This window comes from Boleophthalmus pectinirostris, unplaced genomic scaffold (genome assembly GCF_026225935.1).
Source record: "Boleophthalmus pectinirostris isolate CB_2022bp ecotype Guang Dong unplaced genomic scaffold, ASM2622593v1 HiC_scaffold_19, whole genome shotgun sequence".
Classification (NCBI taxonomy): Eukaryota; Metazoa; Chordata; class Actinopteri; order Gobiiformes; family Gobiidae; genus Boleophthalmus; species Boleophthalmus pectinirostris.
Genome location: NW_026571140.1, coordinates 2,390,531 through 2,404,572, shown reverse-complemented (window position 1 = coordinate 2,404,572; position 14,042 = coordinate 2,390,531). Strand labels below are relative to the sequence as shown.

The 14,042-nt window shown below is 42.7% G+C and overlaps 1 protein-coding gene across 1 annotated transcript in view; it reads right to left on the bottom strand.

Moving 5' to 3' along the window:
- itga11a (integrin, alpha 11a) overlaps positions 1 to 14,042 on the bottom strand; it is a 137,795-nt gene that overhangs the window by 51,181 nt on the left and 72,572 nt on the right. Inside the window, exons 14-16 of the mRNA XM_020940643.2 lie at positions 6,414 to 6,617; positions 5,794 to 5,924; positions 2,485 to 2,651 (exon numbers count right to left, since the gene is read on the bottom strand). Of these exons, the coding sequence (XP_020796302.1) occupies positions 2,485 to 2,651; positions 5,794 to 5,924; positions 6,414 to 6,617 (502 nt within the window). The remainder of the gene's footprint in view (positions 1 to 2,484; positions 2,652 to 5,793; positions 5,925 to 6,413; positions 6,618 to 14,042) is intronic.

Sequence of the window (14,042 nt, the reverse complement as noted above, 5' to 3'; positions counted from 1 at the left end):
AAACCAGGTCTAAACCAAGACTAAACCAGGTCTAAACCAAGACTAAACCAGGACTAAAATCAGGTCTAAACCAGGTCTAAACCAGGACTAAACCAGGACTAAAACCAGGTCTAAACCAGGTCTAAACCAGGACTAAACCAGGTCTAAACCAGGTCTAAACCAGGACTAAACCAGGTCTAAACCAGGTCTAAAACAGGATTTAACAGGACTAAATCATGCTGGTGGACGTGTCTCCTCTTCTATCAATAATATTTTTAATATGGTTCAGACTGGTCTTTTTTATTGTCTTTTAGCAGTAATCCAAAGTATTCAGATTACAGTACTCACTTTAAGTCATTTAATTTGGGGTATGTAATCTGTAATCTGTAGGGGAAATACATTTTAAAAGTCACCTTCCCAACACTGACTAATACTCTCCTCTGGTTGTGGGCAGTAAATAGTTCCAAGGTCATGGATTATTATACGATCACTGCTTTAGAATTTCATTGATCTAACACGTTACAATTTAAAACTAATTTAAACAGTTTAAAACTTTGTAATTATATTGCTGTGACCATCCTTAGTAAATTTAGTCTTAATCCAGAATGAGTGAACTGCACTGAACTGTGTCATAAACAGTAAAAGTGATCAAAGGGAAGAGCATGTGATGTCATGGTTTTGTGACAGATGCAGATCAGCTGTGAACCAGAACTATACAAGTCATGAAAAACGTCTGTAATTGAACCAGTGCAAAATGAATGAGTGTGGAGCATTCCAGCCACAAGAATCACAAGAGAAATCATTTCACGATGACAAGACAAAGCCTCACTCTTGTATATAATGTACTGTCACTTCAAAAATATATATATGACAAAAGTACAGTTACTGCCCATTTCACAGCACCACACAATGACTCCACTTAAAGACCTCACTTCTGACCGGAGATGAACAGATGTGTGGACACGAAAGAAACACATGACAGAGCACAGAGAAGGAGCAGAAAACAGAGGAGCAGAGAGAGAAGAGGAGAAGAAAACAGAGGAGCAGAAGAGAAGAGGAGCAGAAAACAGAGGAGCAGAAGAGAGAGAGGAGAGAGAGAAAACAGAGGAGCAGAAGAGAAGAGGAGCAGAGAGAGGAGGAGCAGAAGAGGAGCAGAGAGGAGCAGGTCCAGAACAGCACCTCTGTGACACATGGACCATAGTGTCTGGAGCCAGTGTGGCCGAGCAGAAACAGGTCAGAGAAAACCAAGATATGAACAAGTAAGATACAAGCTGAAAAGTTACATCTGAAGACCACTGTGTAAAAGTGGAGTGAAACTCGTCCTTCCATTGTCCAAAATGCTGAACCTGTAATCACTGACCCTGTCCAGACAAAAAACAGACTTTCGTTCAAACATCCTCTGGGCCAGCATAAGATCCATAAAGTCCTAAAACCCTAAAACCTAAATTGTGGCTGAGACAGTTGAATGGTTTCAGGGCTCTCAAAGCACCATCTCTGTTCTCATGTACTTTCCTCATCACAAACCTACTTTGAGTTGTGTTTCATTCACACGTTTAACACTTCCTGCACATTTGGGCTGAGATCCTGCACCTTACCTCCGTGCTGATTGGGCGGGACTGTGGTGTAGTGTTGGTACAATACAAACATTCAAACTCAATTTCAACACTAAAGAATAAACTAATGATCATATGGTAGAGGAGCACTGGTCAGGGGGGACGGGGGTGGTCTGGTCGGGGGGTACGGGGGTGGTCTGGTCGGGGGGGGACGGGGGTGGTCCTCACCTATGCGCTGGTCGGGGGGCACGGGGGTGGTCTGGTCGGGGGGACGGGGGTGGTCCTCACCTATGCGCTGTGGTCGGGGGCACGGGGGGTGGTCGGGGGACGGGGGTGGTCTGGTCGGGGGGCACGGGGGGGTGGTCTGGTCGGGGGGCACGGGGGTGGTCTGGTCGGGGGGGACGGGGTGGTCTGGTCGGGGGGGCGGGGGTGGTCTGGTCGGGGGCACGGGGGTGGTCTGGTCGGGGGGATGGGGGGTGGTCCTCACCTATGCGCTGGTCGGGGGGGCACGGGGGTGGTCTGGTCGGGGGGGATGGGGGTGGTCCTCACCTATGCGCTGGTCGGGGGGCACGGGGGTGGTCTGGTCGGGGGGGACGGGGTGGTCCTCACCTATGCGTCTGGTCGGGGGCACGGGGGTGGTCTGGTGGTCTGGTGGGGGGCACGGGGGTGGTCTGGTCGGGGGGACGGGGGTGGTCCTCACCTATGCGCTGGTCGGGGGCACGGGGGTGGTCTGGTCGGGGGGAAGGGGGTGGTCCTCACCTATGCGCTGGTCGGGGGGGGGGTGGTCTGGTCGGGGGGTACGAGGGTGGTCCTCACCTATGCGCTGGTCGGGGGGTACGGGGGTGGTCTGGTTGGGGGGTACGGGGGTCCTCACCTATGCGCTGGTCGGGGGCACGGGGTGGTCTGGTCGGGGCACGGGGGGTCTGGTCGGGGGGTACAGGGTGGTCCTCACCTATGCGCTGGTCGGGGGGCACGGGGGTGCGCGCGGTCACGTTGAAGCACACGATGGCGGACATACAGGTGACGTCTTTGCCTCCGCGCTGACAGTCCTTCACGAACACGTTGATCTTACTGGGCTCAAAACTCACCGACGCGTAGATCCGGACCACGCTCTGGGACCTAAGGGCAAAGTGGAGGCACAGGAGAATGACCCCACTGACAGCAGGCAGGTTTCCACACTATACATTCTACATTTCAATGAGACGATTTACATACAGAGAATCAGATTTATTCTAGATACTGAAAGAAAGAATACAATAAGTCAACATCTTGATCAAAGTTTTTTCTGTTCAATAAATAATCCCTGTGAAGTGATGACATATTTTTCACAGTCAAGTCGTGTCTGTGAATTTCTTTTTGTACTGAAGAAAATATAATCGTATTTTCTTGATGTTGTAACTTTTTAATTCCTATTCTGATGGATAAAATACACACAACACATTTTCTGTTCGTTTACAAATATTTATTTTATGCTCAACTACAGACAAATGTGCACTGATTTCTCTCCTTAGCTCACAAATATTTCTGAATGATTTCTTACTCCAGAACTGTAAACTGCTCCTGTCATCAGTACATAAGGTAAGTGCAGCTGTAGGCATGTGCAACCTACACACAGTGTTGGGGAGTAACAGATTACATGTACCGGAGTTATGTAATCAGAGTACAAATTATGAGTAACTGTATTCAGTTACAGTTACTATTTCAGTGAGTGGTAATTGGATTACAGTTACTTTGTTGAAATAAATGGATTACACAGAGGTATGTTCCTGTTTTCACATTTTGGGCTATATCCCTTTTTTTTTTTTTTTTTTTTCAGTAATTCCACTCATTGCCGGAAACTAAACCAGGTCTAAACCAGGACTAAAACCAGGTCTAAACCAGGACTAAACCAGGACTAAACCAGGGCTAAACCAGGTCTAAACCAGGTCTAAACCAGGACTAAAACCAGGACTAAACCAGGACTAAACCAGGGCTAAACCAGGGCTAAACCAGGACTAAAACAGGACTAAAACAGGACTAAACCAGGACTAAACCAGGGCTAAACCAGGACTAAAACAGGACTAAAACAGGACTAAACCAGGACTAAAACAGGACTAAACCAGGACTAAAACAGGACTAAAACAGGACTAAACCAGGACTAAAACAGGTCTAAACCAGGACTAAAACAGGACTAAACCAGGGCTAAACCAGGACTAAAACAGGACTAAAACAGGTCTAAACCAGGACTAAAACAGGACTAAACCAGGACTAAACCAGGACTAAAACAGGACTAAACCAGGACTAAACCAGGACTAAAACAGGTCTAAAACAGGACTAAACCAGGACTAAATCATGCTGTGTGGACCGTGTGTCCTCCTCTTCTATCAATACTATTTTTCATTTGGTTCAATAAAGTCTGGGGTTTTTATTTTCTTTTACAGACAAAACTTCTTATTTTACGATTTCTTCGTCTTTGCTTCTCTACAGCAAATCAAGTAATCCAAAGTATTCAGATTAAGTTTCTCACCTAAAGTAATTTAAAGGATTCTGTTGCAAACTACATTTTGGGGTATGTAATCTGTAATCTGTAGGGGAATACATTTTAAAAGTAAACTTCCCAACACTGCATATACATATACACTTTTCATATCAATATTTTTTGGAAATAGTGTTATTTTGTTAACATGATCGCCTAAAATGTTAGACAAGCGCAGTTTATTCATTATCTGTTTTTTCCATTATTCATTTAAACACAAAATCGAAAACTGAACAAAATGAATCGTTATGTGTTTTTTCATTTTGGTTTTGGAGACACATAATGAAGAAAATAGTTGCTTTTTCGTTTTCTTAGTTTGGTTTTATTTTGCCAAACGAATGAACAAATGATACATGGATTCTAAAAGCATGACATGTACCAGCATTACTGAAGACTAAAACTACGACTGAAAGTACTGATATATTCATTAAACAGGCACTAAACATAAAATGAATCACATTTGACCTAACTTGGTCCTGGTTTGAATCCTGTTTACACCTGATGTACACTTGGTTTGGTTCTGTTTTAGTCCCGTTTTTATTTGCAGATTTGGTCCCAATTCAGTCCCAATTTTACGTCGTAATTGTAAACACATCCTAGATCTAAATTCTACTTTTCAACCCCAGAGCCCCAGAGTCAGAATTTGACCCTCTTTTTATTACAGTATTTTTCAGACTCAGGCACACTTAAAATCCTTTCATTTTCTCAAAAATCGACAGTGCGCCTTATGTATTAATTCTGGTTGTGCTTATTGACCTCGTTGAAAGGAACGTGTGGATGTGGAGACGGAGCCAAGAGTGGTGAGTGGTGATGTGCTTCGCTTCAGTGACACAGAATTCAATGACAAAACTTTCAGACTAAAGTCGCATGTTAAAAGATCAGATATGTATCAGTTTCAGGAGCACATATCCAAGTGGCCTGGGTCACATTTGAAAAAATCGGATCTGTGTCGTTCAGACTGTCATTAAAAGATCAGATACAGGTCACATTGAAGCCAAAAAATCTGATTTTGGTCACTTCAGGCTGCAGTCTGAACGTAGCCATAGTTTATACAAATGAGCTATGTGGTTTTAAGTTTAGTTTCTGTAAAACGTAAATAAATGTGGCAAAGCTGCATTAAACACATTTTTACTCAATGTATATTTGAGTCGTCCTCGTAGGAAATAAAAAAAAAAAAAAAAAACTTAAATGATCCACCAACATTCATATTCATAACACACATTCACCAAGACAGAGGCAACGTCGGGTGAATTACATCATGATCGTGGAAGCCTGGCTAAGGCATCAGTCTCAAGTGTCGTCCATTTGTTTTTACTTAATGCGCCTTATAATCTGGTGCACTTTATAGTCAAAAAAATATTCATATTAGAATGTTTCCCATGACCGGCCTTTGGTCAAGACTCAGGGTAAAGCGAGTATGCCATGTTCCTCTATTTGTAACAAAAGATGGTTTAGAAAGACAAAGATAAGATCAAAGTATTTATGTATTTTATATGTATTTTTGTTTCAGTTGTTGTGATGACAATACAGTGTTATAATAAAAAAGGTTAATGCAAAGCCATCGTTAAGTTTCTTTATGCAGCTGAAATGTAAAGTGACAAATTCTGTTAATCTCTTCAAATTTATAATGGTGACAAACTCAGAATGTAACATTTTAGATTTAAAAGTAGGACCTAACTACCTCAATATTAGAACTTTTCTTCAAGAGAATCACTTTAAATGCAGACTGAGAGCAGAGCTACGAACCAGAGCAGGACAGCGGCCCCGAGCGAGCCCACAGCCAGGTCCACCAGCCTGTCCCCGTTCATGTCCATGGCCCCGTGAACACTGCGGCCAAAGTACTGCAGCCCAGGAGCCAGGTCTGAGGCTGCGATCCTCTGAGGACACACACACACACACACACACACACAGGTCGATCAGAACACAACAGTGCACAGTGTTTAAACAGACAGCAAATTATTCAAACATCCAACACCCACAAAATGACTACAGACCCTTGTGCTTGTTTTTGGTTTTAGGAGGTGGTGTGGTGTCCTTCCTGCATGGTTGGTTTGCCTGGTGGACCAAAACCACATACTTTGAGAAGACGTCTGGGTTTGGAATCATATCCTGTCTCCTCAGCGTGTTCGCTGGACGTGATTGACAGGCGGATTAACCAATTAGAGACATGCAAGCCCCATGTGTAAAGAAACAGGGCGGCTTACGAGTAAAAAATAAATAAATAAATGTGGGTTCAAACTGAATGAAAGAGCTGGCTGCTCAGGCAGGTTTTTGGTTTTGGGATGTGTGTTCTATCTGCTTCATTTATTTTATTTCAGTTCTGAGCTGCTTGTTCTTGTTTCTGGTTTCACAATATGAACTCTTACTTGCTTATACTTGCGCAGGATGCGGTTGTGCTGGCTGAAGAACACGTACACTGCCCCCTTGTGGTCGTCCTCCAGGGGAGCCCCCACCACCAGGTCATTGAAGCCGTCTCCGTTCAGGTCTGGGACGGGGGCCAAAGAGGAGCCGAAGCGTGCGTTCTGTCCACCATTATGGATCTCCAGAGCGCCCTCAAACACAAAACGGTTCTGCAAAGAATCCACAAATCATTTGATTATTTACATCCGAAGAGCATAAGGTACATGGGCAGTCCCAGCAGGATGGTACAGTTCGTGTGTATATATAGGGTGTGCTGCCAGTTCCTAGAAACAAAAGGCTGATGGTTTGATTCCCACCCAAGCACTGTTGATGCATTCCTAGGTTAGACATTGCCCACTTGGAGAAGAGCCGCTGCTTCTCCACGTGGAGAGGAGCAGCTGAGGGGAGGGCTTCTATCCTGGTGCCTCCTGGACGCCTCCCTGAGGAGGTGTTCCTGTTCCACCGGCCCACGAGGCCCCGGAGAAGACTCAGGACACACTGGAGGAACTATGTCTCTGGTCTGGTCTGGGAACGCTTTAAGGTCCCAGCAGAGGAGCCAGAGGAAGTGTCTGGGGAGAGTGTAGTCTCCCTCCTCACACTGCTGCCCCTCCTCCATTCCTCGAGGAATGAGGGTGGATGGGAGATAGTTCTCTCCCGTCTCAGTGACCAGTAGGGGAGGGTAAAATGTGCCGGAGCAGCTTGTGATTATTTTAGTGGTTTCCACAGATAAAGACGAGCAGCTGGGTAGAAAAAAAAACATACACTGATGAAAGGTTTTGACAGAAGATTTACATTAACGGAATCGTCAGTCATGCTGACCAAGGCTGACCAAGCACCAGTGTGATGAGTCACTTATGGATCACATATGACACATGAGCACATGTCAGACACATGTCCAGAGCAAAGTCCTCTGCAACTGTCTCACTTTTATTGTGAAATCTAAAACCGCAGGACGCAGCTGCATGGACATATTCACTATAATCGACCATCCGCATGGCTACAGATTAAAGTCACAGTTATAGTGGACCAGCTGAATACTGGAGAGAGAAGTGGAAGTAATGTCTGAGACACAACAGCACAATGTGTTTGGGCACAGTTCACCTTATAGTTAATGGGCCAATGCTTAACCCACTGCACCACAGTATTTATCTTATAATGAACCGTATCAAACCTCCTTCTCTCATGGGAGTTTGTTGATACACTTATTATCTGAAACTCATCTTCAGACCACACATTGTCAAACAGGAAACTCACATCTTTCGTTTGATCCATCCACTCCTCTGCCGATCAAATTCTGTTTGTGAACTCAAATAACTTCCGAAGAAATGTCAGGAATCTTTGGATTTAAAAGCAGACTATATCCTGGTGCAGGGTTTAAGTCTGGTCTATTCTTAGCAGCTCATAAGTCTGACAGAGACAGGCCCAGACGGTGACAAGGGGAAAACCACAGGGGCAGAATAGTGCAGTAGTATTCATGCAGATCATTGGCCTCCCTGTGGTAAAGGTGATAGAAGTTGAGCTGGCGTGATTTTCCAGTTGAACAAATGGAAAATCAGGTACCTCATCTTTAAAGAGCCCATATTACACACCGTATACCTGCAGCTGCATTTTGTTTAACAAACCCTGCAGATTCTTCTCTCAGACTGAAAACACTCTGTTCCACCTTGTAACATACAGTGTTGGGAGTAACGCGTTATAAAAGCAACAAATTACTGTAATGTGTTGTTTTTTGCTGTAACACAGTAATGTGGCATTACAGGGAAAAAAAAAAAAAAATCATATTTAACTGGAACAAATGTGTGTCACAATGCTTTTTAATCCTGGATTGAAGTGGTGGGTTTTTGTTTTCTTCATACAAATTTGTTAAAATCACTGTGATATCAGCTGTGGTGAAACGCCAGCGTTACGGTTCCGAGTGTCAGGACGAGCCTGGAGGTGCGCCCGTGTAGACCGTCGGGTGACCGCGAGCGAAAGGACTGACGCAGAACTCCACGCTCCACGGGGCTAAACGCAGCTGACACCTGATCGAGCTTTGCGGACACAGGTTAGTCCTTGTTTAGTCCTGGTTTAGTCGTGATTTAGTCTTGGTTTAGTCCTGGTTTAGTCCTGGTTTAGACCTGGTTTAGTCCTTTTTTTAGACCTGATTTAGTCCTGGTTTAGACCTGGTTTAGTTCTTTTTTTTTAGACCTGGTTTAGTCCTGGTTTAGTCCTAGCAGGTCCTGGTTTAGACCTAGTTCAGTGATGGTTCAGCTCTGGTTTAATCCTGGTTAAGTCCTGGTTCAGTTCTGGTTCATTTCTGGTTTAGTCCTGGTATAGACCTGGTTTAGTCCTGGTTCAGTCCGAATAATGCGCAAAAGTTCGGCGTCTTCTCTCGCAGTCAGTGACAGTTATTTTGGTGAGAGTAAGTTAAAGTACTGCAGTAGTCGTGTAATGTTGTACATTTTTAAACTAATTACTTTGAAATGACAGTAACAAGTCATAAATAAATAAATAACACTTCACAGTTTTAAAGTCACTTGCCCAACACTGGTAATGCAGGAATCTTTCAAACAAGAATGAAACTTCATCAAAAACTGAAGAAGGGTCATCTGGTTCTAATCCTCCTCTGTGTTTTTAAAGTGCCTCACACAGGTAACTGACTAATTAACATTGACATTAACGTTGACATTAGCAGCTCGAGTGATTAAGTCTGCTTCAAGAGCCAGACGCTGACAAGTGGAAAGAGTAGGAGCAGGATAGTGCAGTAGTCTCTGCAGTAGTCTGTGTGTGTGATTGGCCTCTCTGTGCTGAAGGTGATAGAACTTGAGCTGTCTTGTTTTTCCAGTTGGACAGATGAGCAGAGGTGGATTGGGGAGCTGGGCGTGGAGATGAGAGCTGGTGTCAGGGACAGACACGGGGAGGGAGCAGGCTCAAAAACACACTGACGGCTGCTGTTTAATAGGAAACATATGGGCGAGCGCTCAGGTCACAGTGAGTCCACAGTGGGTGATATACAGAAGGACCTCTGCGCTGTAGGGGTCTGAGAGGGCTGCTACTCACTGTTTAGACAGGACAGGGTCTGGACCAGGTCTTAAAGTTAAGGTTAAGGTACATTTAATTGTCCCCACAGGGAAGTTTGTCCTCGACATTTGAACCATCTTTCAATGCATCTTAGGTATTGGGACCCTTCTCCAGATCTTGAACTAGTCTTGGTCAGGATTACCTTAGCTGGAGGATTTTATTATAGACTGTTGTGCATGTTTTGGGTTGATGGGGGAAACTGGCGGAAACATCGTCTAGTCCAGCTCCCGGCCACATACGGTTCTTTGATCGACTCTGACGGGCCTGTTTAAGCTCATTTGGAATTACAAAATAAACATATTTTATAATTTTACCTCATGAATGTACCAAAGCTGCATTGCTTTTATTTTAGATGTGTTTTTTTATTCACGTACAAAATGACGCAATGTGAAACTCAAGACGTTTGCGTACAATTAATATTATGCAGAACTGAGTTAAGCATTTTGGCCTCAATATTTTCTGTTTCTCATGTGGCCCATGGAAAAAAGAATTGCCCACCCCTGTTCTAGGCACAGGGAGAACATGCAAACTCAACACAGAATGGCCCGGGCAACCTGGAACCTTCTTGCATTGGAACAAGAGTCTAGCCACTGTGCCTCATTTGGAGAAATCAAAGTTAAAAAAATTAACATACACGTTATTGTTCCTGTAGGTAAATTTGTTCTCTGCATTTGAAGAAGGGAACACACCAGGGAGACACAGGGAGAGCATGCAAACCATCCTTCAACACTGGAGACAAGGTGGGTGAAGTGTCTTGCCCAAAGACACACTTGGTATTCTGAACCATGAACTAAATCTAATCTTCACAAAGACTTAACCAGGACTAAAGCAGGACTAACCTACAGCCTCATCTAAACCTGAACTAAATCATCTCCAAATGGATGAACTCTCTCTGTCATTTTCTACAGGTGGAGGTAAGTATCACGTACACTGATCACTCATGTTCTAGTGGTAAAAGCTGTGTTTCATATTTATAATGAGGAGGTGCAGGTGAGGGACCAGACTTTATTCTTGTAAATCAAAGAATGATGAATGTTTTCCCCTCACTCACAAGACACATGATGTGACTATTGCAGTGTTCTGATTGGTTGTGTCTGGGTGCTTCGTCACAGTTTCACTTTGTTGTTTGAATAAAAGTTGTTCTAAACTCTTGCCTACATGTGGATATAAACACTGTCCCAAAGATACAGGAGCTAGTGAGACTGGACTGATTACTTTTAACCTTTTGTGGTTTGAAAATCAGGTACATCATCTTTAAAAGATTAATCTGGTCTTAATACTTCTCTGTGTTTTTAAAGTGTGTTTTTACCACAATTATAAATCAGTGCTAGTGCAAAACCAGTCTGTGTACTGAGGAGGAGAAAAACACAGATGCGTCTACTTCATGACATCACTATGGAAGATCATTTGTTTCATCAGATTTTGAATTTGAAACGCCGTTGAATTTCTCACGTTGAATTTTTACTCTGAAAAAACATATTTGAATTATTTTTATTCTGAAAGTGTACATTTTCAAATTGTATAAAATTCAAAATAAAAATGTCACCTTTTAAATATTCTGCACAATATTTTCAAGCCCTCAAATTCAAAAGTCAAAATTCAGAGTGTAAAATTCTCAGCAAAGTTCTGAGATGCCAAGGCAGAAGCAATCGCTCCAAAGTAATCTAACTTAGTCAAAAGAGACAGAAAACGCACACCAAAATTCTTGTAGAGGTGCAAATGCAAGGAGCAGCCAGACAAAAGTGAAAAAATGTGTTGGACCACAGACAGAACACAGTGTGCTGTGGTCCAAAGCAACAAAAATATCTGATGAAGGCTTTTTAGCCGAAATGTTATTTTGAAAATAAAAAAGCTTTTGGACATCTGAGTGTGCTATGCCATTTTTCACTTTTGCTGATCTAATTCAGTAACAAGCAGGAAATGGTGCAGTGAAGTGATGTGATTGGTCAGAATTAGCCTCGTCAAAACCTCGTCTCTTTGATTTGTTAAGTGTAAACCCCGCCCACAGATGAGAGTGGCCAATAGGAAACAGCCTCACCCAGGATCAATTAATTCTGTCTTGGTATCTTGGATTGCGACATTTTTCACAGCTCTAAATTTTTCACAGCTCACTCATTAATGTGGGACTCCTCGTCCCACAGTCACCAACCTCTGTGTCATCTTAGACTGATTTTAAATTTGACAAACAGATCAACAATGTTTTAAAATCAAGTTTTTATCATTTGCGGCTTTTATCTAAAGTTAAACCTTTTTTTTAAATATTTTAAACTTTTTGAACAAGTAATACAGGCTTTTATTTCATCACGCCTGGACGACTGTAACACACTTTATTCTGGCATCTCACAAAACGCACTTTACCAACTACAGTTTGTCCAAAACTCTGCAGCGCGACTTTTAACAGGAACAAAAAGAAGAGAGCACATTACCCCGATCCTTATGTCTTTGCACTGGCTTCCTGTTAATTTTAGAATTTATTTTAAGATTTTATTGTTTGTTTTTAAAGCTTTGAATGGACTAGCGCCACAGTACGTCTCGGACCTCATCCAAATTTAAACCCCTGCACGTGCTCTGAGGTCTGAGGTCCAGCTCCAGCTCGTGATGCCAAAAACGAGACTTAAAACCAGGAGGACAGGACCTTCTCTGTGGTCGGCCCTAAACTCTGGAACATTCTGCCCCCCCACGTCCCAACAGCCCCACAGTGAAGAGTCTTAAGCAGGGTGTCAAACTCATTTTGGTCTGGGGGCCATAGCCAACCTACTTTGATCCCAAAGGGGCCGGATCAGAAAACTCATGTCATATAAACCCCAAAAAAACAATAAGTTCAAATACTTGCGCAGAGAAACACAAATCTATTACAGAAATCTTTTTTAATTGATGAACTCTTTCTTTTACAAAATATTATAATATTATGAACAACCTGAAACTATAAGAAAAATTCTATTTCAACACAATGTTTTAACAATAATTTGTATGCAAACAGGAATAAGTCAAATTTTCTTGGAAAATCCTGCTCTCAGCTCCACTTTTCTCATGTTGGACATTTTTCTGATGAGGGTGTCACGGTCAACAGTCAAAACGATCGTCCTTTAAGAGCGTTTGGAAAGACACAAGTCTTCATTTGTGCTGCTCTGGTGGGAGGGGCCACGTACAGAGACGCTGGAGACGCTGCTATAATAAACACCACAGAAAATTACCAATATTCTAATAGAAAATACAATTCAAATATTTTAGCAGAAAATCTGCCAAGGGCCAGATTAAAGGTCTTGGAGGGCCGGATCTGGCCCCCGGGCCGTATGTTTGACACCTGTGATCTTCAGTCTCGTCTTAAGACCCACTTTTATTCTCTGCCTTTTAACATCGCGTGAGTTGTCTGCTCCTCTGTGTTTTTTATTTCTTTCATGTGTTTTTATTGGTTTTATTGATTTAATGTATTTATTTCTATTCTATGATTTTGTTCTTATTTTATGTTACTGGTTTTATTATTTGAAGACCAGTGTTATTTTAGTCTTAGTTTATTTTATCATTTTATTATTGTTGTTATTATGTATGATATTATGTATTTGTGCAGCCCTTTGGAAACTGTTTGTGAAATGTGCTATAGAAATAAAGTGGATTAGATTGAATTTTGACTTTTGAATTTGAGGGCTTCAAAATATCTGTGCTGAACATTTAAAAGGTGACATTTTTATTTTGAACTTGAAACATATTTAAAAAGTTTAAAGTCTAAGTCTTAATTTAAACATCTTTTTTTCAGATTTAGAAAATTCAAAGTGGGAAATTCAGTGGTATTTAAATTCTAAATCTGATGGAACAAATGATTTTCCATACGTCTCAAAGTGGAGCAGAGCATTTTGAGCTTTGAGATGTAGACAGACTAATAATAAAGAGTTAATCAAACATGTGCGAATGAAACAAAACACGAGTCCAGGTCTGTTTTCGGTGTGGGATATTATTATAACACGGCTTAGAGCTCACACGAGTCCATTTTGTGTAATATAGGACCTTAAAAATATCAGACTCTGGCAAAAACACCATTTATCTTGAAAGCCTGTACCTTAACCTGAACATATCTCCATAAAACTTCTACACTCCTACAGTCTGATCATAAAGTTTCCTACTGCCTTTCCACGACTTCCACATGTGCACCTGAGTCAACCCCGTCGCCGTCACTGGGCCTCTCCTCCTCGGACCCTCTGCTGCCCGTCCTCCGGTCTGGACTACAACACAAATCTCCAACCATTTCCACGTCTGTTTAAATGCAGTCAAAACAGACCCTCCGAGCGCATTTGTTATTCCAATGAGCGACTACCAGGACGACGCAGAGCTGTGGGACTTGTCCTCGTATTCCTGAAAGTTCTCACCTCCAAACTGCTTGCTGGAACTGGCCCTAAACTTCCAGATTCTTTCCCTTTGAGTTCACCGTGCAGCGCTAATAAAAGGGGGTACAGTGGGGTGGCGGTTTGATGTTTTTTCGAGGGGGTGGGGTCAGAGGTCGCGCGGTGTTACCAGTGGAGTGTTTGAAAAGAGCGGAGGGA